Here is a 24544-nt window from a genome sequence, read left to right on the forward strand (position 1 = left end):
ATCTCAGCTATTCTGGCTCCGTGGTTCTTGAGAAGAAGATTTTTAAAAAAAACTTCCAATATATTTGTATGTAAAACTTTGATCCCCTATTGTGGCCCCATCCAACCCCCAGGGGCCATGATTTGAACAAACTTGAATCTGCACTATGTCAGGAAGCTTTCATGTAAATTTCAGCTTTTCTGGCCCTGTGGTTTTTGAGAAGATTTTTAAATGACCCCACCCTATTTTTGCATTTTTGTGATTATCTCCCCTTTGAAAGGGACATAGCCCTTCATTTGAACAAACTTGAAAGCCCTTCACCCAAGGATGCTTTGTGGCAAGTTGGATTGAAATTGGCCCAGCGGTTCTTGAGAAGAAGTAAAAAATGTGAAAAGTTTATGACACCGACGACAGACAACGGACAAATTTTGATCAGAAAAGCTCAGGTGAGCTAAAAATTCATATAAAATAATTGAGAGCTTATATCACTCTTTCGATGGTGAAATCATACTTCATATGAGGTGTTTTAATGAGCCATTAAATAAAATTTTAGTGTAATGAGCTACCTTAAACAATGAACAGTATGTACACAATGCAGTGAAAGAATGTCAGGTTAAATCATAATTCTTTTTATTTTGCCTTTAGTTTTTTTTCCCTCTTGGTCAATCATGAAACCATGTTTTTTCTTCAAGATTTATTAAATAAAACAAAACAAAAACTAAAATGAGAAAAGAGGAGACTTGATAGGAAAGGAAGCACCAATTAGAAAGAAAATGAAATGAAACAAGGCCTCAGAGGAAATGAGAGAAAAGGTAAAAGTACCCAGAGACTGTGGTCTTGAGAATAGACACAAAAGAAGAGCCAGTATGAACAGTTTAGAGAAGGCAGTTTACACGTTTTCATCTCACCTGCTGGAGTGCTGTAGTCTCCCTCATCCTCCACAATCTCAGCATAATCTGAAATCCCTGTAACAATACGCAGAGCCCATAGGTTACAAGAGATGTCACCGAGCGCTGTTAACATGTACATAGTGAAATGACAGTGTGATGGGTGAAACCACATGCCATGCACTGAATACAACAATAATCAATTATTAATTATAAAATAATATCATTTTTAGTTTTAAAATTCTGCCATACAGCCACACACCATCTAAATATCATGAACACCAAAAAGTGATAAATCAAATCATTCCACAACCATATATCAAGGACAATAAAGACTATGATAACTACTGGGGGGTATATAAAGGTGATCAGAAATATCTGTGGTGCGGATCTACTCACTTTCATGGTGTATGACATTTTTCTGTCCCGATTTCTTCATGCTGGACTTGGGTGTCCGTGGAATGCTATCCCCTGAAGTGGCAACATAATATGTAAGCATTACCAGGTCATATAATTAGTATGAACCTACTTGTGTTAACAGACAGGAAGCTGGCAAAGGACATCACATCCTATGGTGTCATCAAACCACAAGGAATGTCGGTTTCACGGTTTATATATGCTTCCATTATATAATGTTTAAATTTCTTCATCATATAATGGATATGATTAATAATACGACACAAGTACATGTAGAATATACAATTATCTTATTAATCAGATCACACTAATCCTAAATACATGCACCTAAAGGAACTTTACATGATTCAAGATCAAAGGAACTTTACTTCACATGTTTCAAGATCAAAGGAACTTTACTTCACATGATTCAAGATCAAAGGAACTTTACTTCACATGATTCAAAATCAAAGGAACTTTACTTCACATGATTCAAGATCAAAGGAACTTTAACTTCACATGATTCAAGATCAAAGGAACTTTACTTTACATGATTCAAGATCAAAGGAACTTTACTTCACATGATTCAAGATCAAAGGAACTTTACTTCACATGATTCAAGATCAAAGGAACTTTACTTCACATGATTCAAGATCAAAGGAACTTTACTTCACATGATTTAGAATTAAATGGCATGCTGTGAGATCTCTGGGGGGAAAAAATCATGGAAACAGAATTGGATGCCAGGGAATTTCTGAATTATTATGTTTCCTATTTCAAATATTTTTAAAAAATCACTATCATTTGAATAATTGCAACTGCAAAGTTAGAAGTAAATGTAGCTACCATGGAACTGTGTTCTATGTGTAAGAAATTGAAATATAAAAAAATGTTAGTAATATCAAGTTCAAACATTTTGACATGCATATGTCATGCATCACAAACCTTTTTCTAAGCGAGTGAGTGCTTCATCCACTGATAATTGCCAATCCATAGAAGCTTAATTAATAGAATCAGAGGAAACTCGTATATATTACAGACACCAGATTAAGTACACCAGTGTAACAAGAACACTACACAGATTTACAGAAAACAGAGATATCGAGCTACAACAGACACCGAGTTATAAACGTACGGATATAGTCAATGAAAGAACATTCCTGTTTCCTTAAATGATATTTTGTGAGATGAAATGAGACTACATTGTTTTGATTGTGTCATTTCAAAAATACTCTTATGTCAAATTGGTGTTACTGTACTGACTGGTACTGAGATACACGCATATAAACAGGAAATACATGTAAATGTTCCTTGTATCTATGATATCTATGTACATGTATAAGAAAATGTAACAATATAGGCTAAATTCCGATGTTAATAGGCACTAAAAATTAATTCCATCACATACTATCATATCCCCATCACTAACCCAACTAAACTGCAATATAATTTTTCTTCCTTTATTTTATAGTTCCAATGAAAATGATCTCTGTATATTGGAAGTGTCAAGATCCTTTAAACATTGAAAGTTTCAAGTGTTTATCAACGTTATAATTCATAATGCTAACAGAATTTTAATATGCATTTAATATCTACTAAGACTTAAAAATATGTGAACATATGAATCAATCTGAGACATGGTTTGTCCGACTAGAGACAGCTACACCAGCTTATACTATACACTGAAAGCAAACAGAAGCATACACACAAAAGAAACAGAAAGACCAGAAATACACACCTTTCCTCGTCCATAGCGAAGTACTAATATCATGGACCAGGCGGCAATAGCCATCAATAAGGTCGGCCATGTCTTCTACCTCTGAGGGAGAGGAAGTTATTGTCAAGGGGTCCACAGCCCCCGCGATCCTTATCTGGAGAATCCCTCTCCCATCGAATGTGGTGGTCTGAATGGACTTCACTTGAGAGAAGTCTGCCATATGTACAGGCTGAAAGTATTGACATACACAGATTTAATATATACATGTATCTTGGAGGCAGTGAAGTTTGTGCACCTAATACACACTTATCAGTAAAGTACAATACATTTTAGTGACAATAAGAGTTATCAATATTCTGCACAGTACATTTCAGTAGAGAATGAGGGTTAACAGTAATAATGTACAGTACATTTCAGTAGAGAATGAGGTTTAACAGTAATAATGTACAGTATATTTCAGTAGAGAATGAACGTTCATATTAATGCACATTATATTTTATTAGAGAATGAAGTTTATCAGCAATATACAGCATGTATCAGTTAACAAGAGACCCACAGGCATTATCAGTCACCTGAGCATCAGTTCAAAGTATCACTAGCCACAAGAACTGTGGGATGTATAATAATTGTCCTGCTCTATCTAAGCTATATTCGTCCCATGAGGATCTGGGTTAGAATAGGTCCTCAGTACCCCTTGCTTGTCATAAGAGGCAAATGAATGGAAAGTCCTTCGGATGAGACCGCAAAATCCAAGGCCCTGTGTCACAGCAGGTATGACATGATAAAGATCCCTCCCTGCTCAAAGGCCGTAAGCGCAGAGCACAGGCCTAAATTTTGCAACCCTTCACCGGCAATAGTGACGTCGCCATTCTCGAGTGGGGAAATAATATACAATCAATCTAAGGGGTGTTCCAGAAATGATCAAATGGGGGGGTCGGGCGGCAAATGATATTTTTTTGTGTGGGTGGTCGTATTTTTTCATATTCTAATTGGTCCGTGGTTGGACTGTTAAAATTTTTTTTATTATGGGTAGTGGGTAGTTTCTATGGTTTAATTTGTGCCACGTGGGTGTTGAGTTTTCAGAATAGTTTTATTGTCGCTCTTGTCGTGTTGGTTACAAAACGTCGGAGGGAAAATTAAAAACGTTCTTTCGAAATGCTGCTTTCGAAATCGGAAGTAACATAGAACTATTCGAGTTGTCGCTCTTTGCAGCGCATAACTTTCCATTACGGCACTCTTCAAATTAGAGGCGCGTTTAGTAGGGTCCCTTTGGACGTGATGGTGGCGAACTCTGTTCTGCAGATTATTACAGTTTACAGTGCATCGATTTTGGGAATATTTTGAAACCAATAGGTATTCCGTTTTCTAATAAAAATAGGCAAACCTTAGTTGATTTATACGAGGGTACCGATGCGTTATATTTATCAATCGGTGTGATGGTGATATAGAGGCCTCCGGGCGCGGGCTCCATTAGAAGACGCGACGAATGATTCGTGGAAAAACATATCTATACCCATTTCATGATAATAGCATCGTTTGGACTCCCAATCTTTCCAACATTCCTGCCATAGATGCCTTTGATTGTTGATGTGACATCGTTTCTTCAGAACTACTGTGATACAATGTCGCACAGGCATTACCGCGTCATTGACTAGAATGTTTGTCCCGAAAACCTCGCGAGATTTGTACCGTTTTCATTTTTAAAAATATTTTTGTGGTGGGTCTGGTTAGTTTTTTTTTTTTTTATTAGATGGGTCATTGTAAAATGAGTTTATTAATTTGATGGGTCATGGGGTAATTTTTTATTTTTTTTTATGGGTGCTTGGTATATACAAAAGGTGCCTCCCGACCCCCCCATGTATTTATTTCTGGAATAGCCCTAAGCTAAATTCTAATATTCAGCAGCAGTATAGAACAAGATGTGTTCTTAAAACACAAATGCCCCTGGAAATACCCATACTGATGAAAGACTTTACATATCATATGTTATATCAACAATATATGACTACTTTGGACCTGCCTTAAAGTCTGAACCTTGGGGTTGCAAAATTCACAATTTAGGTACATCCCTTTCTGCTTTTTTTAAATATGCATTTGATTTGATAAAGAATTGGCAAAATTAAAGAAGTAATTCAAATGATAGACATCTAATCATTACGACCATTTTGGCCCCTCCCTGGTATCAAAACCTCTACCCTGGGATCATGAAATTCACAATTTTGGTTGAAGCCTTCCTACTCTACATGCTTATGCATTTAGTTTTTCTTACATGTGCAGTTGTAAATATGATGAATTTTGAAAAATTGTCAATTCTGGCATTTTTTGCTCCCCTCCCCCTCCCTCAGACCTGGGGATGCATGAGTCCTGAAATTTGTAATTTATGTTCCCTTTGTCCCAAAGATACTTCATACCAAATTTGTAAAGAATTGGAAAGGTAGTTATCAAGAAGAAATTAAAACTGTTCAATTGTTAACGTACGACAGAAGACGCACAGCCGATGTCCCACCACAACAAATGCAAACCAATAGCAATAGGTGCCTGATTGACTCAGGTGACCTATGATTGACTCAGGTGACCTATGATTGACTCAGGTGACCTAAAAATGAGGACTTACAGATGATGACTTTTCTGTCTGATAACTGATGCCAACCTCTGGTCCTATCACAATCTCCATGGAAATGCCCCAAGAAGTGGTGGACTACAATGAAATGTAACATCATGTCAAGTACACGAACCATCATCCCACCTTACCCTTTCAGTCTTGAGAGGATTCTATTAATCATCTAGAGTTTTGTTTCCATATAGAGCCACTGACTGAGAGAATTTGTTGCAAACATTTTAACCTTGCAGTTGTCGATGCATGTCTGTGATACCAGAATTATTTTTTATTCACCTGGGTAATGTCAACATTGACCTATGTAAAGGTTCAATTAGAAAATAAGAAATACTTACTACTTCATATATGAATATTCATACCGAACTCCTGATCATGCTGATGGGGGTCAAAATAAGTTTCACCAAAAAATAGATTTTTTTTACATTGATTTAACGTTTTGACAAATTTCATCCACGTCATAAAAAAAGTTACCGTAAGGCCAATTCAACTTAATTGATAGATTATCATCCCCGCCCGCCCCATAAAAATTGACCCGCCTTGAATTTGTTTATTTTGCAAAAGATGTGATTTCCGGAAATTTTTTATGCCCGACTCTGGTATTTACACTTCTTGTTTACATTTACGGTATAGCAACGTGAAAAGCCATGTGAAAAAAATAGATATGGTTTTTATGGTTCTTACAGGTGTAAATCTTGAAGAAGTTTGGTATCTTTCTGCGACTGAAATTAAAGCTTAACCTGGAATTCGTCTGTGAAATAAGCATAGATTGATATCCATCTGGCATTAAATGATGCACTTCTGTTAACAAAAACTCGTTTGTCATTAATATTTTTCTCAGAAAATAAAAATTAAAAAATAAAATCCTCCCACCCACCCTATACTTTTTGGTGACCCTGAATGATAATCTACTAATTAAGTTGAATTGGCCTAACTTGTTGTATGTATATATTAGGTAAATACCTATACCATCAGACCCTGCTGATAACTGGATAAAAGTTATTGTCAGACCCTGCTGATAACTGGATACTTACTCCAACATTACATTTGAATCTCTCCTGGTCAAACTTGTTCACCGTGGCTAAGGTCTCAAAAAACTTGTAAACACACTCGTGCTCCTTTAATTGGGCATACTGTTTAAAATGATTTTGAATCAACTTCCTCAGGTTCTTTGACTGAAAAAAAAAAAAAGACAACTTGATATGAATTATGGTATCCATGTTAATAACTATTACATTATTATATATAAACACCAAGTAGTCTTACCTTCATCGAATCTGTCACTGACTTGGGGAGAAATCTTTTAAAACCAACTTCTTTTTCTAAATACTCAAAATTAGATTTCTTGTCTAAGGCTACTTGTGGCATATCTTTAAAAAACCGTCTACAAATGAAAACTAGGTTTACTGAATATTCATTATTTTTCCATAGGAATACAATCAATGTCTGCTTTCAAGTTGGAAACTGCTTGGTGAGCAATAATTTTGTGTAAAAGTTGTAAAATAAAAAAAGATCTTCACATTTATCACTCAATATTCCATGCTTGAAATAATTTAGACATAAGTTGACATTTGTATGCAATATTAAATTATACCTCATTTCTATACAGCCTAGACGAATGGCAACATCAGGTTCTATAGATTCAGCTAGGTCTTTCATATAATCATTGCGGACCTGTAAACACATTTATATATTACTTTACATGTATTTAAAACAAGCCTGGTTAATTACTAACAGAGAAAACCTATTCCCTGTCTTTATAGGTCATTCACAAACTGATTCTATTGACAACACATTAGTGGATCCCAACAATTCATCACTAGCATTAACAGGGCCTACACATTCTCATCAGTAATCTGCTCAACATTTGAGATGTTTTGTGTCATTATACGAAGGTTGTCCAAAAAGTTAGAGAACACATGCTATATTTTTTTATTTAAAGTAAGAACTGTGGCATCTGAGTGAAATAACATTTTAATATAGACCATAGCCATTTCCCCTGGCTCAACATAGAATTCTATCATTACATTTCATTTGATGGCTGATGCCTCTGGTGTTTCAGAGACATTACTTGCAAGTTTTTTTCTTGATACCTTCCTTCATTCCTCAAATGACCAATACTAATGACATCAGAAAATGACATCAGTTGTTTTTTGTTATGTCCCAATTAAATTCTATCTAGTTTTGACCCGTTTCATGAAATATATACCGGCAACCATTTGAATAAAAAAAACTTAATTACAAAGTTTGTAACTATTTTACCCTGGGTGCACCCTCCACAACCTTTCAAAACAGCAATTATTTCATTTAATTTCAGTGAAAGCATTCAAAACTCAACTTATTTTGACTTGGAATTTCATAACAAATATTTTGGTATACAGTGTGTAGATCTAAACCCATTCAAAATGACAAAAAATGTCGCTGTCCACCAACATTTTGGACAGCCCTCGTCCAATGAAATCAAAAATCTAAAGCATTAGCCTATCGAAATGCAGATTACAAAGCAGTTGCAATAAAATTAATCATCAGATGTGTTATACAAATTATCATACTCTCAAGGGTGATCCCTAATCCCTAAAAGGAACGAAGGTACATGTACACAGATTTTTGCTATAAATAACTTTTTATGCTCTGTATTTCATAAGAATTTACTTGAGAAGGAAATGAATACAAACATTACAGTTACCTGATCATATAAGTAAAAGAAGGTCACTTTGTCTCTCAAGTAAAGGTCTGAAAAATTCTTTGGTAGATACCTGACCCTCAATTCATACCTAGGTGAAAGAGAAAATCACATGATCAAGAATTCTACACATTTCATCAGCCTTCCAAACATCTGTTTTGTGGACATAAGTCATTCAAAACATACATGTCCTACATGCACCGATCCCCCTACTCACATCCAGTTACACTGTGGTTTATGTGAATTTGGCAGTCTGTATACAAAATTTATTGGAGGCAGTCAACTTGTTTTTCAATTACTTGCACTACTAGCTCTTTGAACTGAATAACAAAACACAAAACATTACTGTAAAAATCATTCTGCATGATGCATCTTGATTGTTTTTATTTGTGTGCACATATTCCTTACAATAAAAGTCACACAGTGTTTGAAATACTATCTAGTTTTCTAACAATAACATCTATTTGTGTACTACTCTGTTCTGATTTCTACAACTGATATCACTCCATGTATTTTCCTGTCCTGATTTCTACAATTGAGACTAACCTAATGTATTTTCTTGTTCTAATTTCTACAACTGATACCGACACCTTGTAATTCCCAGTTCTAATTTCTACAACTGATATCGACACCTTGTAATTCCCAGTTCTAATTTCTACAACTGATATCGACACCTTGTAATTCCCAGTTCTAATTTCTACAACTGATATCAACACATTGTAATTCCTAGTTCTAATTTCTACAACTGATACCGATAAATTTGTAATTCCCAGTCCCTGACATTGACCCCTGACTTACCTCCACTCCTCTGGCGGATGAGAGGATTCATACTTCTGCCTGACCTGGTACATGGACAGATTATTGTGAAGCCAGTATGACTCTTTGGACTGAACATGTACTAATTTAAGGGCATAACACTTGGCATAGTATCGCTCTCCTGCAGCTAGCCTGCCAACCACAAGTTTGATGATGTCCTGTAAAGAAATGAAACAAGAAATATTAAATTTATGTCCTCCGTGTGACATTGAAAATGGTCAACTTTGAATTTATAATGTATGTAATTATAGCAAGAAATTGGGTATACCAGTATACCAAGTTTGATGTCTATCAACCAAAGGCTTCACCAGATATTGAGTGGACAATATTTTCTTATGTCCAGAGTCTTGTGATCATAAGATGAATAGGGGTTATCTAATTCTTAGTGGGTACTAGTGGTACCAAATTTGAAGTTTATCAAGCAAAAGATATACTGAACAGATAATATTCTGTCATGTCTGATCTAGACCTTGTGACCTCCAAAATTATAGGGGTCACCTACACTCCTTAAGGGTACAGTGTACCCAATTTGATGTCTATCCTGCAAAGGGTTCTTAAGATATTGAGTGGCCAATATTTGAACAGTTTGATCTCTGACCTTGTTAACTTACATCTCTCTTTAGGAGCTACCACTATACCATGTTTAATGTGTAGGATTCTCAAGATATTCAGCAAACCTTTTGTCTACCAACAGACAGATCGACCAACCAACAGGAATATGGCCAACCTTTCAAAGGGGGGCATAAAAACATGTATCTCTGTAAAAATCACAATAACAACAATAGTGTTGGACCATACATAAGTCATTCACATTGAGTACTTCATTCCCATATTTCTTCACATCACCTACCCATACAATGCAGTTAAATCTCCCTTTCCCTTTCTCTCTGAATACATATCCTTTCCATATCCCAACTAACTACATCCTAATTATAAGTATATATTGATACCAGTTTGTTGTATTCATACTTGATACTTAATGTAAGAAATTGCATGAGCAGCATTGATCATTTTCCTAAGAAAATATTTTCAATACTGATCAAATATCCTGTATCTAAGATTTACTCCTTGAAGTCCGCATTTCGTAAATTCTATGGTCGTTATAGAGATCTAGTTTACCAATACAACCTGTCATTGGGTCAAATGCTGTCTGACGTGTTTCATACCGATTGTTAGGCAGTTCATTACAAACTGATTTTGTCTATGGATTACTCCGTTTACCTGATCAAGATATAGGGCTCACAGTGGGTTTGACAGGTCAACAGGGGATGCTTACTCCTCCTTGGTACCTGATCCCACCTCTGGTATATCCAGGGGTTCGTGTTTGCCTAACTCTTAATTTTGTATTTCATATAGGAGTTATGAGATTGATCACTGTTTGTTATCTTCACCTTTTCCTTAGAATTCTTCCTTATACAATTCTAGTTCATAATCATTTTAGTAGTTTAAGGCACTGATAGAGTTGAAGATTTGGTTATCATCTGTTAAAAGCTTGTTTACAGAAGACTTCACAGAATGCATGGAAGCATCACTTTCAGATGTTAATTGTGTTATGTAACCCATCTTAAAATACACATGCACACACCCATAGGTAAACACTGAATGAAAAATGCAAGAATAAAACAAAAACAAACAACAACAAAAAAAACCCCAAAAAACCAAATAAATAAAATCTGTCATAAAATGGAACATACAAATGCTGTTAAATGAATGGTTTTTCCATAGACTGTCTGGAGAGGAGTGGTTTCTGCATGCAATAGGGACTATCCCAAAAATCCATATTTAGACAGATGAATTGTTCCTGCTGTAACTCTATAGCAATTAAAGTTGTTTATCTATTTGTGCTTATGTTTTACATGTTAGCCTAATCAAAATATTGATATTCTATTAGACGATATACTGTGTCTCATTTATAGGTAATTACCGACACTCAGTCCTCTCAGCACTGTTGTGTCTGTACAAAGTGATAAACTCTGGGGAGATATTCCTGATCTTGTCATAAACCAAATATGCACAACAGAAAGAAGTGGTTTCAATATCCTAAGACATATCATTTTCTCATAAAAAAAATGACAAATCTAATGGTAGTAACTTTAAGTGTGTCATCACACTCGTATATACTGTACTAGAGGTGTGCTATAGATCGTGATACGATTGGTGCTTCTGTGCAGTAAGTGATTATATTATACATCATTATCTGTGGACAATAATACAGGCAGATTCTCTGTACGGCTTTGTTTATTTTTGCACATGCCTTTATATTTAAATCTGAAAGTGCACTAGAGCTGACTTCAATTTGATTTTGGCTATTTGTGTGTAAGCTTTAAAAACTCTGACATCCTTTTTCTGAGACATAAACCAAACATGCAAGGTCACATATTTCACCCACAATCTAGTCTCACAAAGACCACTGTACACTTAAATCAAGAATCATACATGTTAGAACACAACCTTAAGACACAAAACACATTTTCACGTTACACATGCAACAAGATTGTGTAGCCAGATCTGGGTAAAGCTTGACAACACTTGAGGTTAGAATCTGACTAATATAAAAAGGCACATCTTTACTTCCTATGGCCCTCTTTTGTGAATGCATGCTAAGTAGATGAAACCATACATTTTTCTCGTTATACCTGATGTTTTTCTCTAGTCTGGATGACTCATGCAAAAATCATTGGTACACAACTCCCTTTCCTAGAGGTTATACACTGCTTTTACCCATGTTTAATAACAGAAAATCAATAATGTAGTAACTGCGTCAAAATCAATTCTGACTTGAAGATGCAGGATCTGTACATGATCTGTAGATTTTATAAAGTCAAAAGAATGTATTTGTCTGCATATACAATTTTCTTTGCAATAAAATCAAAGAATGGCTAGCCAATCATGACCTTTCTCAATAGGTAAAATACCATAGTTTTAAGGAGGTATGCTACACCAGAGAAATTTGATGTAGATGAAAAGTGGAGGATATGTACAACAATATTTTGAAGTTGAAAATTTTCAAATTCACTTTATTTTGTCAAAAAATACAGTTTTAGTGGAAGGTAATCTGAAAATAAATTAAAACCCCTGCTGGACTCGAACCTCCGACCTACAGGTCAGCAGTCGGTATTCTAACCTACTGAGCTACTCCGCTAGGTATTTAAATCGAAAAGGAAAACCAAATATTGCTGATATAGATTTTTTCACCCATGTTTTTAAAGGAAGTCAGCCATTATGACGATGTAGAGTACTACCTTAATGCCCATATTCCTACAATCATTTTACTAGTTATTGATCAATATTCAAAACTTGGTTAAAGTACACAGCATTATAGCAATTACCATGTATGTGAATTTTTTTCCAAATAAATCATACATTTTCTGTCATCAAAACCATGCTTGTCCAATAGTCTTTGATATAGACTGCAATTATCTTATGATGTCAAAAAGAGAAGTGACCTTCCTCTGGCAGTCACTTAACTGATTCGGAAAATATACAAAAAAACAAAGCCATAGATATGGGTTGTGGAAACAAAATTTGGACCCTTTCATGCAGGTCTGTGACAGGAAAAAAAATCAGCATGACACATCAAGCCAGTGCAAAAAGGTCATAAAATATACCACTACATATTACACAGTTTTCCTGGCTTACCATTATCTAGAAAAAGGAAAAATCAGTGTGTTCAAATACATGTTAGATACAATGTATAAATAAACAATAACATTTTGATAAACAGATATGCACTCAATTCTGTTTAGTGATTTCAATTTGTGCATCATTATTCATCTATGAGCAAGCAATTTCCAGATACAAAGTACAAAGTTCTTCCCTGAACTTGAAATGCTTTTAATATCTACTTCTGCATTATAGTTGGGATAAAAAATGGTGAAATTTTCTAAAGTCTAAACATTTCCATGCACCATATTCTTTGCCATTCAGTTATCTTTATTACCGATTTGTGTTACGGTGTACTATATATATATCTATATCTATATATATATATATACACATAAGAAGACTGTATAATTCATTTAATGAGGAAAAAGACACTTATTGCATAATCTATATGTATGCAAACGAATAGACTTATTTGGAACTTCAAGCAGCTAAAGATGCTCTGATTTACCAATCTCTGAAACCTTAGCCTTTAAGTGTCAATCCCATGTACCATCCCTATACAGCCTTCATCATGGCACATGTCCTATCCAGCTCACCTTAACATCGGTTGCATCTCCATATTTCACCATATTGAACCCCCCATTGGGCAGGTGGACTTTCAGAATGGACCTATCCATTAGGAATCTTTTGACACGCAAGTCGCTCTCGTTCTCTGCATCAATTAAATCCGAGCACTGCTCACACTCTTCATCTTGTATGATCTTCCACAGTCTACTCCATCGGGCAATCTGTAACAGTGAAAGGAAGGGCTGCCATCAATGTAAAGACACTACATACAAAGCAGCTAGTCTGCACTTAGAGCTGTGGGTGCACTATGAAAGTGTCAGGTGGACAAAAACCTCAAAACCAAGCTGAAATGCATAGGCTATCCTTTAAACCTCCCTAAACATGTAATTAAAAAGCCATAACCTGAAATGACAGATCACAAAGTCAACCACTCATGGTGTGATAACAGCAATGAATAACATTTTTAAAAGTCTTTTTTCTTCATAAATCCTTGATTTTTAAAAATATATATACATACTTTTATTCACTTGTACACTGTATATGTCTATATGTGCTAAATATCAATACAATATTCAACCCAGTATGACAGCTATATTAGTACATTACTCACTTGTCAACTAGCAGGCTAGTATCAAATTTTTTAACCACTTCTGACCTACACAATGACTATTTCTGATTTCTATACACACATGTGTTCTGGGTATCTTACATATCGTAACATCCTAAAATAACATCAACATTTAGCACAGTTTCTTTCACATATCTTTTTAATCATGCAGTTCCTAATCTCCTCATATATACTGGAAAAATCTACAGTTTTTCAAAGATTGCTAATTCCCAATCTGCCTATATCTGTTTGGAGTAACAGGGGTAGATACACTTTTCTAATCTGAGTGACAGCACAATACAAAACACTTTTACAGACAGCCAATTTGGATGCTTGTATGATAAGATATTGGTAGAACATTCTTACTAGATTTGATGAATGACTAAACATGAGATAGGTGTCTTACAATAACCACACCTCGCATGAATACACACAACACACACGTGTGGAATTCTGGAAACCTGAACCCTTCATACATCTCACAATGTCTTCCTTACCTCTAAACTATTGTGACCTGATCCCAGATAGTTCCAATACACAAAATGTAAACAAGTAAACAACACCTACAGGAACCAGTAACCATTTATATCCCCATTGTACAAATAACTTCCGGAATATGTCTGTTGACCCACATTCCGACTGGCTCCTCCCACACTAGATATATACATAAGTAACAGGCCCACTCTGATGGCAAGGTGTGACCCTTGAGCCAGCGCCTGACACAGAGGATTTCACCAGATGTGAGCAGTAGGGGTTACTACACTAGCTCTTCAGAAAGGGCACCTGTCTTATACCAAGACTTGCTCTGTTTTGACAGCCTCTTAAAAATACACTGAAATGTTTCCAAATAAACAACAGTATGAATGGCAACTTGAGAATTGATGGATTACAATTACTATAGAGAAAGAATGGCAATCAGAAAGGCTTAGGGTAAAAAGAGTAAAAAAGAAAACATTATTAACAGTTAGCAAACTGCCAAACAATTTCAAAGAAATGTATTCATGTATGACTAACAATATAGTGATGAGTATATCTGGACTGAATCATTACACAATCTGGTCATAAATGTAGGCCAGAAAAGTGCACGTTTCTTAGCTTTGATACTGAAAGTGTTGGCCAAAATGCTAATATACATATGGAACATAAAAGTAAAATTCACTCAAAGTACAGACATGTTTCAGTGAAGTTACAAACTACTGGAATCAAAAATATAACATACCAAATCAATGTCTTCATTACCAAAATTCCCTACACGTGAACTTTCATTGTAAATTTACTCCAGAATTAAAAATGTGTACAAATCATGCCAACAGATTGATACTAGGGAAGTACATCTGTACTGTAAAAAAATATATAAAATGGAGAAGACTTGAATAAAAACAGACCTCATCAGTTTCCTCATAACAGGTAGGACAAAGGCACCCCAGGATCATAATACTGTATATACTGACAGGACTTACTATTAGAATAGCTGTGGAGAACAATACTACATGTAGTACTTACTTCTCCTCCCACAGTACATAGGTACTTAAAACAAAGAGTCCTGTCACCAAAACCTCTTCAATTCAATTGTTTCTAAATTCCTTTTCACTCAGCATCTCTCAATTTTGCATGAGTGGTTTGACCTTTAAGGTTGATAATGTGCTACATCTTACACAAAAATATGTGAAATACATAAAGTGTAATCCAAAGATAGTGACCAATGACAATTTCTTTGTTAGAGATGCGGCAATATCTTCCTTACACAAGCTGTGTGTGTGTGTTCTCTTCCTAGACGTAATACCAAATGTAGAGTTTTCAGAAATTTAAGATTTAGATGTTTACTGATTCATAAATTACTAATGATTGTAACAATCTTTACAGGCCACAGACTTAATCCATAAAATTTCAAATATGATGCTGTTGAATGAAAGTTTCAAATCTCCTTGAAGTCAATATGCATGCATACTTTGGTTATAGTGTGAACTAATTTTACATGATGCGTGTCTGTATATTAACAAAGTTATTTCATGTCCCATTTCTTATCTTGCATATTGATTGTTAAAAGTACAGGATTGACTGACCACTTTCCATCGTAGCAAGTGATTTTAAATGCATGTGTACTCTCTGTACCGAGGTACTGGCTGTACAATGCATGTGTACTCTCTGTACCGAGGTACTGGCTGTACAATGCATGTGTACTCTCTGTACCGGGATACTGGCTGTACAATGCATGTGTACTCTCTGTACCGGGGTACTGGCTGTACAATGCATGTGTACTCTCTGTACCGGGATACTGGCCTGTACAATGCATGTGTACTCTCTGTACCGGGGTACTGGCTGTACAATGCATGTGTACTCTCTGTACCGAGGTACTGGCTGTACAATGCATGTGTACTCTCTGTACCGGGGTACTGGCTGTACAATGCATGTGTACTCTCTGTACCGGGGTACTGGCTGTACAATGCATGTGTACTCTCTGTACCGGGATACTGGCCTGTACAATGCATGTGTACTCTCTGTACCGGGATACTGGCCTGTACAATGCATGTGCTATTATCAATAGTATTTATACCCTACCTCTTGCTATATTTGCAGCACACTGAATACTGTTGTCAACGCTTTGCAGAATTTACATTGAAATTGATAAAAAATAATGTACCTCTGGATTTATGAGGGGCATGCATGGGTACATGCATGCACTGTAATTAAAGCATGATGTATGTATTGATAGAACAGGGGTGTTCAAATGATATTTTGAAGTAATTCATATGGATTCTTTTATCAACATATCAATCTAGCACATATTTGTGATGTGAAAGAGATACAGTACATGTATTGCAATTCAAATCCACATTTACAATGATATATTGACCTTGTGTTAACCACCCCTAGCTACTGTAGACATCAGGCAATCTGATATAACTGTTCAAACACCAAAATTAGCCCTTTCACAGTTATCTTGGATGTATGTCAATAAAAAACTCAAAGGAGGTCAAAATCATGCAACTACCATGATTTTCAAAATCATTTATTTATGAATTATCCATGTTATTGAAAATGCATTGTTGTATTGAGTGTCTACTGTGTAAACACAATCCATTCACATCCATTCATACCAGCAGTCTTATCAATAACACAAGACACAATGGACCTTGAATAACCAAAAAAAAAAAAAAATTTGAAACTATTGAAAAATATTTTAAGTGGTTCAATCAAGTGTTCATGCTTTATATAATGTGCCAATTTTTTTTTAAAGCTATTCCATTGGACAGCACTGAAAAGAGATCTGAATTACTTTTTATGATTAATAACAAAACCTTCACAATGATCAATACCATACTGGGCCCAGTATTGCAATGTCTGACAAGGCAAGAAATAACACATTATAAATATTGATGAGTGATTAAGTTTTGGGGGGAAAAAAATGGAGTTGCTGGAATAATGTGAAGCCTACATTCCTTAGACAATTTACACTGCTGCAACTTTTAGCCACTGCAAACCAGATTTTCTAACAGTGCTGATTAGTGCATCCTGCTGTTTAAGAAAAGCTATACAATATTATCCGCAAAACCTAGCACTTTCTCCTTACTACACAGACATCCAAACAAACAATACAGTCTTTAAGAAAGGTGCTATAATATATGAATTTTTAATTAAACGTCGGCTTCAGTACAATTCCATAAATCTTGCGCTGATGAGATAGGAAATAAAACCCCACATGAAACAGTTTATAATGAAATTTAAAAGTGCAGAAAATCAGACCTCTGGTTGAATGATCAAGTAGAGTTTTACTGTAAACAATCAGTGCATTCCATTCATATCAACAGATACTCCATTCATCAGTAGATCTGTTCAAACTTATCCTAAGTGGTGGGTCAAAGATCACAATGTGTCTGTCTTAAAAGATCTATGGACAGGCGGAGTATCATTAATGAAAATCTACAATGCTTCACTAGAAGATCTGTTTTTCTATGTAATTAATGTCTGATGCTTTAAATATACATATATAAAAAGAAGATATACTATAAGAAAGAGGCAGTCAAGCATATCTCAGGTCAACTATCAATTCAAAATGCTAATGCTAATACTTTAAGAGGATTTTAATTCTGCTAGAAATCACATTATGTGTTATAATTGCTCATCTTTGTATGTAAATGGAATTATATTCAACAATAGATAAACAAACAATGGAATACTCCCAAACATGCAATTTAATCTGTAAATGACCAGAAATAGGATTGTCCCCTAACATTTTAAATAAATAAGGAAGTTCAGCAGACAATAAAGCCATGCTACCCATCTGAAATAACTGCCTGGACCCATAATGGCTTAACCATAATTATATACCACAGAACAAAGTAATTGCCATTGTCCAAATGGCATGAAGATTGTTGAATAATTTATGTATATGCTGCACCAATGACGTTATAAAATACTAGCCATGACAAACAGAGAACTATGAACCACGAATATCCAATATCATATAAAATATCCCACTTACCCCACCCTTTCCCACTGATATCACCAATATTCTACATGTTATACCTCAGAGAGACGTTTTGAGATGCCTTTGGCATGGGACAGTTTCATGGTCCTGTTAAAATGGCAGCAGCAACACGAGTAGAACCAGCCCCAGCAGCGCTGAGAAGATGTCTGGTCAGTGTCGTAGGACTGCCGAACTGGCCGGTGTGTACAGATACTGGTCAATGTCCCCTCATGGGTCAGATAAACCAGCTGAGGTAGGCCCACATCTCCTAAAGGGTAAGCATTCTTTGACGAATTTGTCATGGTCAATTAGTCTGAGTGGTTCTCACCTCTTCTCTTTGTTGGGGATAGGTGTGTACAAGCAGAGATAATAGTTATCCCCTCTAGTCAGACCAATCCATGAAAACAGTAATTATCCAACACTATGAAGGCCAAATCAGATAGGCTTGTCACCCGATTAACACACATAATTACCATTTCCTCCTCCTATGTTTTTGTTTCATTTGCTGTCACAATGAACACTGTACTACATTGATGATATCCCTCATTAAGAAAAAACTTCACTGAAAACACAACATTTTCCTCATCAATGACCTTTCTTCAGAAAGAAACTGGAGTGTCATCTTCACTTGTGGCGCAATTACTTTGTTCCCTCATCCTAACCTAAGCTGATGAGAAATGGGAATTATCCAGCATATTGATTTCTCCACCATAATCAACAGCCGTCTGCTTGAAACAGGGAATGATGCATTTTGTTCCAACTCAAGTCGGCTCTCTTTTTCTCTCTCCCTCTTCACTGCATTGTCTTTTTTCATAATGTGACATGTGCTGTATTTAAAATCTTCATTAGCGATTTAAATATCAATTGGCTTGATCAATTTACCTAGTGTAAAAATCTGCGTTAGTACAAATTCATTCATCCACAAACTAGCCTTGCCTGAAGGTAAACAATAGATTTTGTGCAGTCATATTGGGATCAGACAATATGCTGCAGTGTTTATACCCTCTTGATCCCACTGTTAGATCTGTTTGACACTCACTGACTCCTCTGGTCCTTCCTATGCTTTATTGACATAATTATTGTGATAAATATATACTGCACCTTTATTCCTGACAGGTAATTAATACAGCCCAAGTCACTTTATTTTCCTGGTTTATGACTGCAATATGCCACTATTTTAAACCCTAGTCAATTAAGTTTCTCACATATCCTATTCTTTAGTGTTTCAACATTACACCCATAAGCTCCAATATACCTCCATTTAATACACCTTTGGCCAAAATACATATGATTCCTAAATACATTTCAGCTCTATTTAATGAAAGAAATGTGTAACTTAAGATTTTTGTGCTCTATTAATAATCCATTCATTTCTAAAGCGATGTCCTCCAGATATAATTCAGACACCACGCCTGTTATCAAAGACAAAAAATGTACATCGTCATGCACTATCATAAATTCATATCGATGGCTCAAATGCTGATATTGCTTTACATGACAGGAAATTGTTTTGTTAAATCAATAACGTCTGATATGCCAATAAAACCTGTTTTCATCCTTTAGTCAGTTATACACATCTTATTATAAGTAGTATACAGTTGGAGATGAGTAAAACTCAGGCTTTGCAGAGAGCCTTCTTCCACTGCCAGTTGACACATTCATTCAAACATTACATATTTTTAAGAATTTGATGTCAAATACTGTTTATAGATTTTTGAAACTGGTACATATTCTTTTCATCATAAACCTTTAATATAACTTGATATACATTTATAACTACATGTACATTTATTAATATCATTTATTAGATATCATTTGCAACTTTATTTTTCAAGATACATGCGCCCATTGTTCAAAATTCAAATGCATTCATGAAGAAATGGCTATCATCACAGTAAAGCTATCATCACAGTCATAAACAGTCAATTGACTGTGTTTATGACTGTGTTATGAATTGACTGTGTTTATGACTGTGTTATGAATTGACTGTGTTTATGACTGTGTTATAAATTGACTGTGTTTACTACTGTGTTATAAATTGACTGTGTTTATGACTGTGTTATGAATTGACTGTGTTTATGACTGTGTTATGAATTGACTGTGTTTATGACTGTTATAAATTGACTGTGTTTATGACTGTGTTATGAATTGACTGTGTTTATGACTGTGTTATGAATTGACTGTGTTTATGACTGTGTTATGAATTGACTGTGTTTATGACTGTGTTATGAATTGACTGTGTTTATGACTGTGTTATGAATTGACTGTGTTTATGACTGTGTTATGAATTGACTGTGTTTATGACTGTGTTATGAATTGACTGTGTTTATGACTGTGTTATGAATTGACTGTGTTTATGACTGTGTTATGAATTGACTGTGTTTATGACTGTGTTATGAATTGACTGTGTTTATGACTGTGTTATGAATCGACTGTGTTTATGACTGTGTTATGAATTGACTGTGTTTATGACTGTGTTATAAATTGACTGTGTTTATGACTGTGTTATGAATTGACTGTGTTTATGACTGTGTTATGAATTGACTGTGTTTACTACTGTGTTATGAATTGACTGTGTTTATGACTGTGTTATGAATTGACTGTGTTTATGACTGTGTTATGAATTGACTGTGTTTATGACTGTGTTATAAATTGACTGTGTTTATGACTGTTATAAATTGACTGTGTTTATGACTGTGTTATGAATTGACTGTGTTTATGACTGTGTTATGAATTGACTGTGTTTATGACTGTGTTATGAATTGACTGTGTTTATGACTGTGTTATGAATTGACTGTGTTTATGACTGTGTTATGAATTGACTGTGTTTATGACTGTGTTATGAATCGACTGTGTTTATGACTGTGTTATGAATTGACTGTGTTTATGACTGTGTTATAAATTGACTGTGTTTATGACTGTGTTATGAATTGACTGTGTTTACTACTGTGTTATGAATTGACTGTGTTTATGACTGTGTTATGAATTGACTGTGTTTATGACTGTGTTATGAATTGACTGTGTTTATGACTGTGTTATAAATTGACTGTGTTTATGACTGTTATAAATTGACTGTGTTTATGACTGTGTTATGAATTGACTGTGTTTATGACTGTGTTATGAATTGACTGTGTTTATGACTGTGTTATGAATTGACTGTGTTTATGACTGTGTTATGAATTGACTGTGTTTATGACTGTGTTATGAATTGACTGTGTTTATGACTGTGTTATGAATTGACTGTGTTATGCATAACGAATAAATGGATACAAAAGGCAAAATGAATATCACTAAATGAATATGTATTTCTAAACCTTACAGACTAAGAGACAGACATACACAAGAACTTGGACTACACCTATATTCCATCTTTGATAATAGATCTTTTATATTTCTCAAAAATACGAAAGCAATACTGCATTGGGAGACCATTAGAGCTAGGACATGGCCAATATAAATAATATTTTAAAAATGATAGATGCAAACTTGTGAAATCTTCAGTTGACTACAGCACAGTAGGGATTGTGTTTTATACTGACATAATTTATTTCATTGAACTGTGGATCATTCGACAATCATTGCTGAAGACAAACATCTACAAAGTGAATAACTTATTTCAATATTACCATAGGTGTGCAACATAAGCCTGTGTCTGCAGTGATTTTAAATCATTTATCTGATTACCTACAAACATATGTAAAAGAAGCTGCCATAAAAAAAAAAGAGAGAATAAATTTAATGTGATAAAAGAGAAGGTGACAAGTTTATCTAATGTTTCTATGACCCTGACTCTTAGTGGCTCATTGCTTATATCCAATAGTCAAATCCAAACAAGATCTGCAGCAAACCAGTTAATACTCAATATATATAATTCAGAGGAAAATCGTAAACCGATGAAGAACTAATCTTTTTTCCCCCACAAATGATAACAGAAACAGATAGATGTGATTATAAACCTTCATAAATGCAACTCTTCTAAGAGAAAAATCTGACTGAATACACAAGATTATAGGATTTCACAACAGACAAAATAGCTAAAATCTCATCCCATTGTCTTCCTGAATACGAAGATGTCATCAAACGTCACAAAGATCTCACAATCACATACATCTGTACCTGACAATGGTAAGGTTACAAATCAAACACACATGTACTCTCAACAGCTCTCAAATATATCAAGATGTTTGCACAAAAGGGCAGTTACCTTTCCCTAATCAGTATCTTGTATACAAGTTGTAATATAAAGAACATATGAATAACAAGGGGAGAAATAAAAATGTGTCATTCGTTGTCCTTTATCTGAACAGATGACAATAATGGCCACTTATTATTAGAGATGAATACTCACTGGACCATGAAATGCCAACAATCAATGAAGGTTTATCCTGCACACAGAATTCTGTTCTGATAATACACAGCCAGATTTTACATCCGCATGGTTTTACTTCATTGTTATCAGTAAATCTACACAGATTCCGCAGCATTTAATGTTGCCAACATCTTATGTTCGAGAAAAATCCCCTCTTGCTACAACTCCAGCCTACTCCCACTATGTTCGTGAAGCAACAAAGTGTGGTTGACATTTGTGCATGGCTCTTTGACTTCCTGACATAGCTTTCTCTGTGTACAAAACCTTCCTATTATGCATTGGTAAAATTTGTTAATGATGCGAGACTGCTGTGTTCAAAGGCGTACAGTGTACCAGTTCAGCATGCCACGATAGGGGTGGATAGCCATAACAGTTTTGTAATTGATAAAAAGCAGAAATTTTCATTGATGGTGCAAACTATGTATTACAATACAGTGTATATATGAATGAGTCATTAATATGCAATCACATAGTGTATTGTGCATTTGTTTAGAACACATCTATTCAAACAAATGCTTAAAGGTTGCAAAATGCATTGTAATCTTGAAAATCACATGCCTTGGGAGTAAAAACATTAAATGCTTTTAGATGTAGTACTTGAAATGATCAAATGTGTAAGTAGGAGGAAAACATTTTAAATTTCTTATTACTGGTGAAAATGGATTTTTAAAAAAAATAATTTTGCAATAACAAATAATGAACTTCCTTAACTCTAGGACTGTAACATAACTGGTGTTTTTGTTTGGGGATGTTTTTTTATGGTGTTTTTGTTTGGGAATGTTTTTTTATGGTCTTGCAAAGTAAAAAAAAAAAATCAATTCTAACTTTTCACTGTAGAGCAACTAATATATGATGATAAATTTCTGAAACATAAATGTTGAAAGTCTCATAAACATGTAATAATGACTTGATAACTTATCACTGAAATGCAGCATACCATTGAGTTCTGTACCATTGATGTTTACGTCATTGATGTCTGTAATATCTAACAAGTGCATGCATGACAATAATTTACTGCAGGATTCCTGTAGTACATACAAATGCGATATAAAAATGAAGAATACCTGCATACTTACAGTGAACATATACGTACAGTGTAAAAAAAAAAACATACCTGTGCTCAATTGTATAAATCTGTGTTGTTGTGATGACTATATACCTGTCTTGATGGAAACTGGTTCCAGTAACTTTGGGCTGTATAAGCTCTAGAAAATAACAAGAAATGTTTCAAAACATGAATGCCTCCCCCTCCCTCATATCAAAGGTCTTGCCATAAGAAAGCTATATACATCATAAATGAAAGCTCTACCTTAAGAGATATTGAGTAAGTTAGGGTTTCTTTAAAGTAGGTCAAACTCCAAGGTCAAGGTCACAAACTTTGGTACCATAAATAGAGGGTCTTGCCACAAGGAATCAACATGTGAAATATGAGAGTCCTATCACTCACCATTAAAAAGTTATGAGCAAAGTTATAGTTTCACACAGACAAAACAATATGTCCCTCCGCTACAGGGGCATAAAAAACTTAAATCCACACAACTTGGGAACATTTGCATTTCAATATGATTCAGTGTGGCCCTTTTACTATTTCAATATGATTTAGTGTGGCCCTGTTACCATTTCGATACAATTTAGTGTGGCCCTGTTACTCTTGAAAAGAATTTGTTTTAATTAATTTCCTGTATATTTCCATATAAATCTTTGATCTCCTATTGTAGCCTCACCCCTTGGGCTCCTGATCTTTACAAACTTGAATTTGACTACCTGTAAATGATTGCAAATCAATATGACTAATCATGACCCTGCTGTTGTAGAGATGAAGATTTTTAAAGATG

The 24544-nt window shown here is 34.9% G+C and overlaps 1 protein-coding gene across 15 annotated transcripts in view; it reads right to left on the reverse strand.

Annotated features, from left to right (window-relative positions):
* The window catches only part of LOC125670532 (focal adhesion kinase 1-like), a 63308-nt gene that overhangs the window by 8948 nt on the left and 29816 nt on the right, over positions 1-24544 (reverse strand). For 4 of the 15 annotated variants that reach the window (XM_056161652.1, XM_056161651.1, XM_056161650.1 and 1 more), the window contains exons 1-12: positions 18400-19149; positions 13295-13486; positions 9075-9250; positions 8280-8367; positions 7188-7267; positions 6860-6977; positions 6628-6768; positions 5594-5677; positions 3001-3208; positions 2208-2261; positions 1266-1337; positions 888-944 (exon numbers count right to left, since the gene is read on the reverse strand). In XM_056161652.1, coding sequence (XP_056017627.1) covers positions 888-944; positions 1266-1337; positions 2208-2261; positions 3001-3208; positions 5594-5677; positions 6628-6768; positions 6860-6977; positions 7188-7267; positions 8280-8367; positions 9075-9250; positions 13295-13486; positions 18400-18642 — 1513 coding nt within the window. In that variant the 5' untranslated portion in view covers positions 18643-19149. Of the gene's footprint in view, positions 1-887; positions 945-1265; positions 1338-2207; positions 2262-3000; positions 3209-5593; positions 5678-6627; positions 6769-6859; positions 6978-7187; positions 7268-8279; positions 8368-9074; positions 9251-13294; positions 13487-14369; positions 14525-15257; positions 15357-18399; positions 19153-23823; positions 23915-24544 lie in introns of those variants that run through there. The other 11 variants (XM_056161659.1, XM_056161660.1, XM_056161663.1 and 8 more) reach the window with 9 other exon arrangements.

This window comes from Ostrea edulis, chromosome 4 (genome assembly GCF_947568905.1).
Source record: "Ostrea edulis chromosome 4, xbOstEdul1.1, whole genome shotgun sequence".
In the NCBI taxonomy this organism is placed as follows: Eukaryota; Metazoa; Mollusca; class Bivalvia; order Ostreida; family Ostreidae; genus Ostrea; species Ostrea edulis.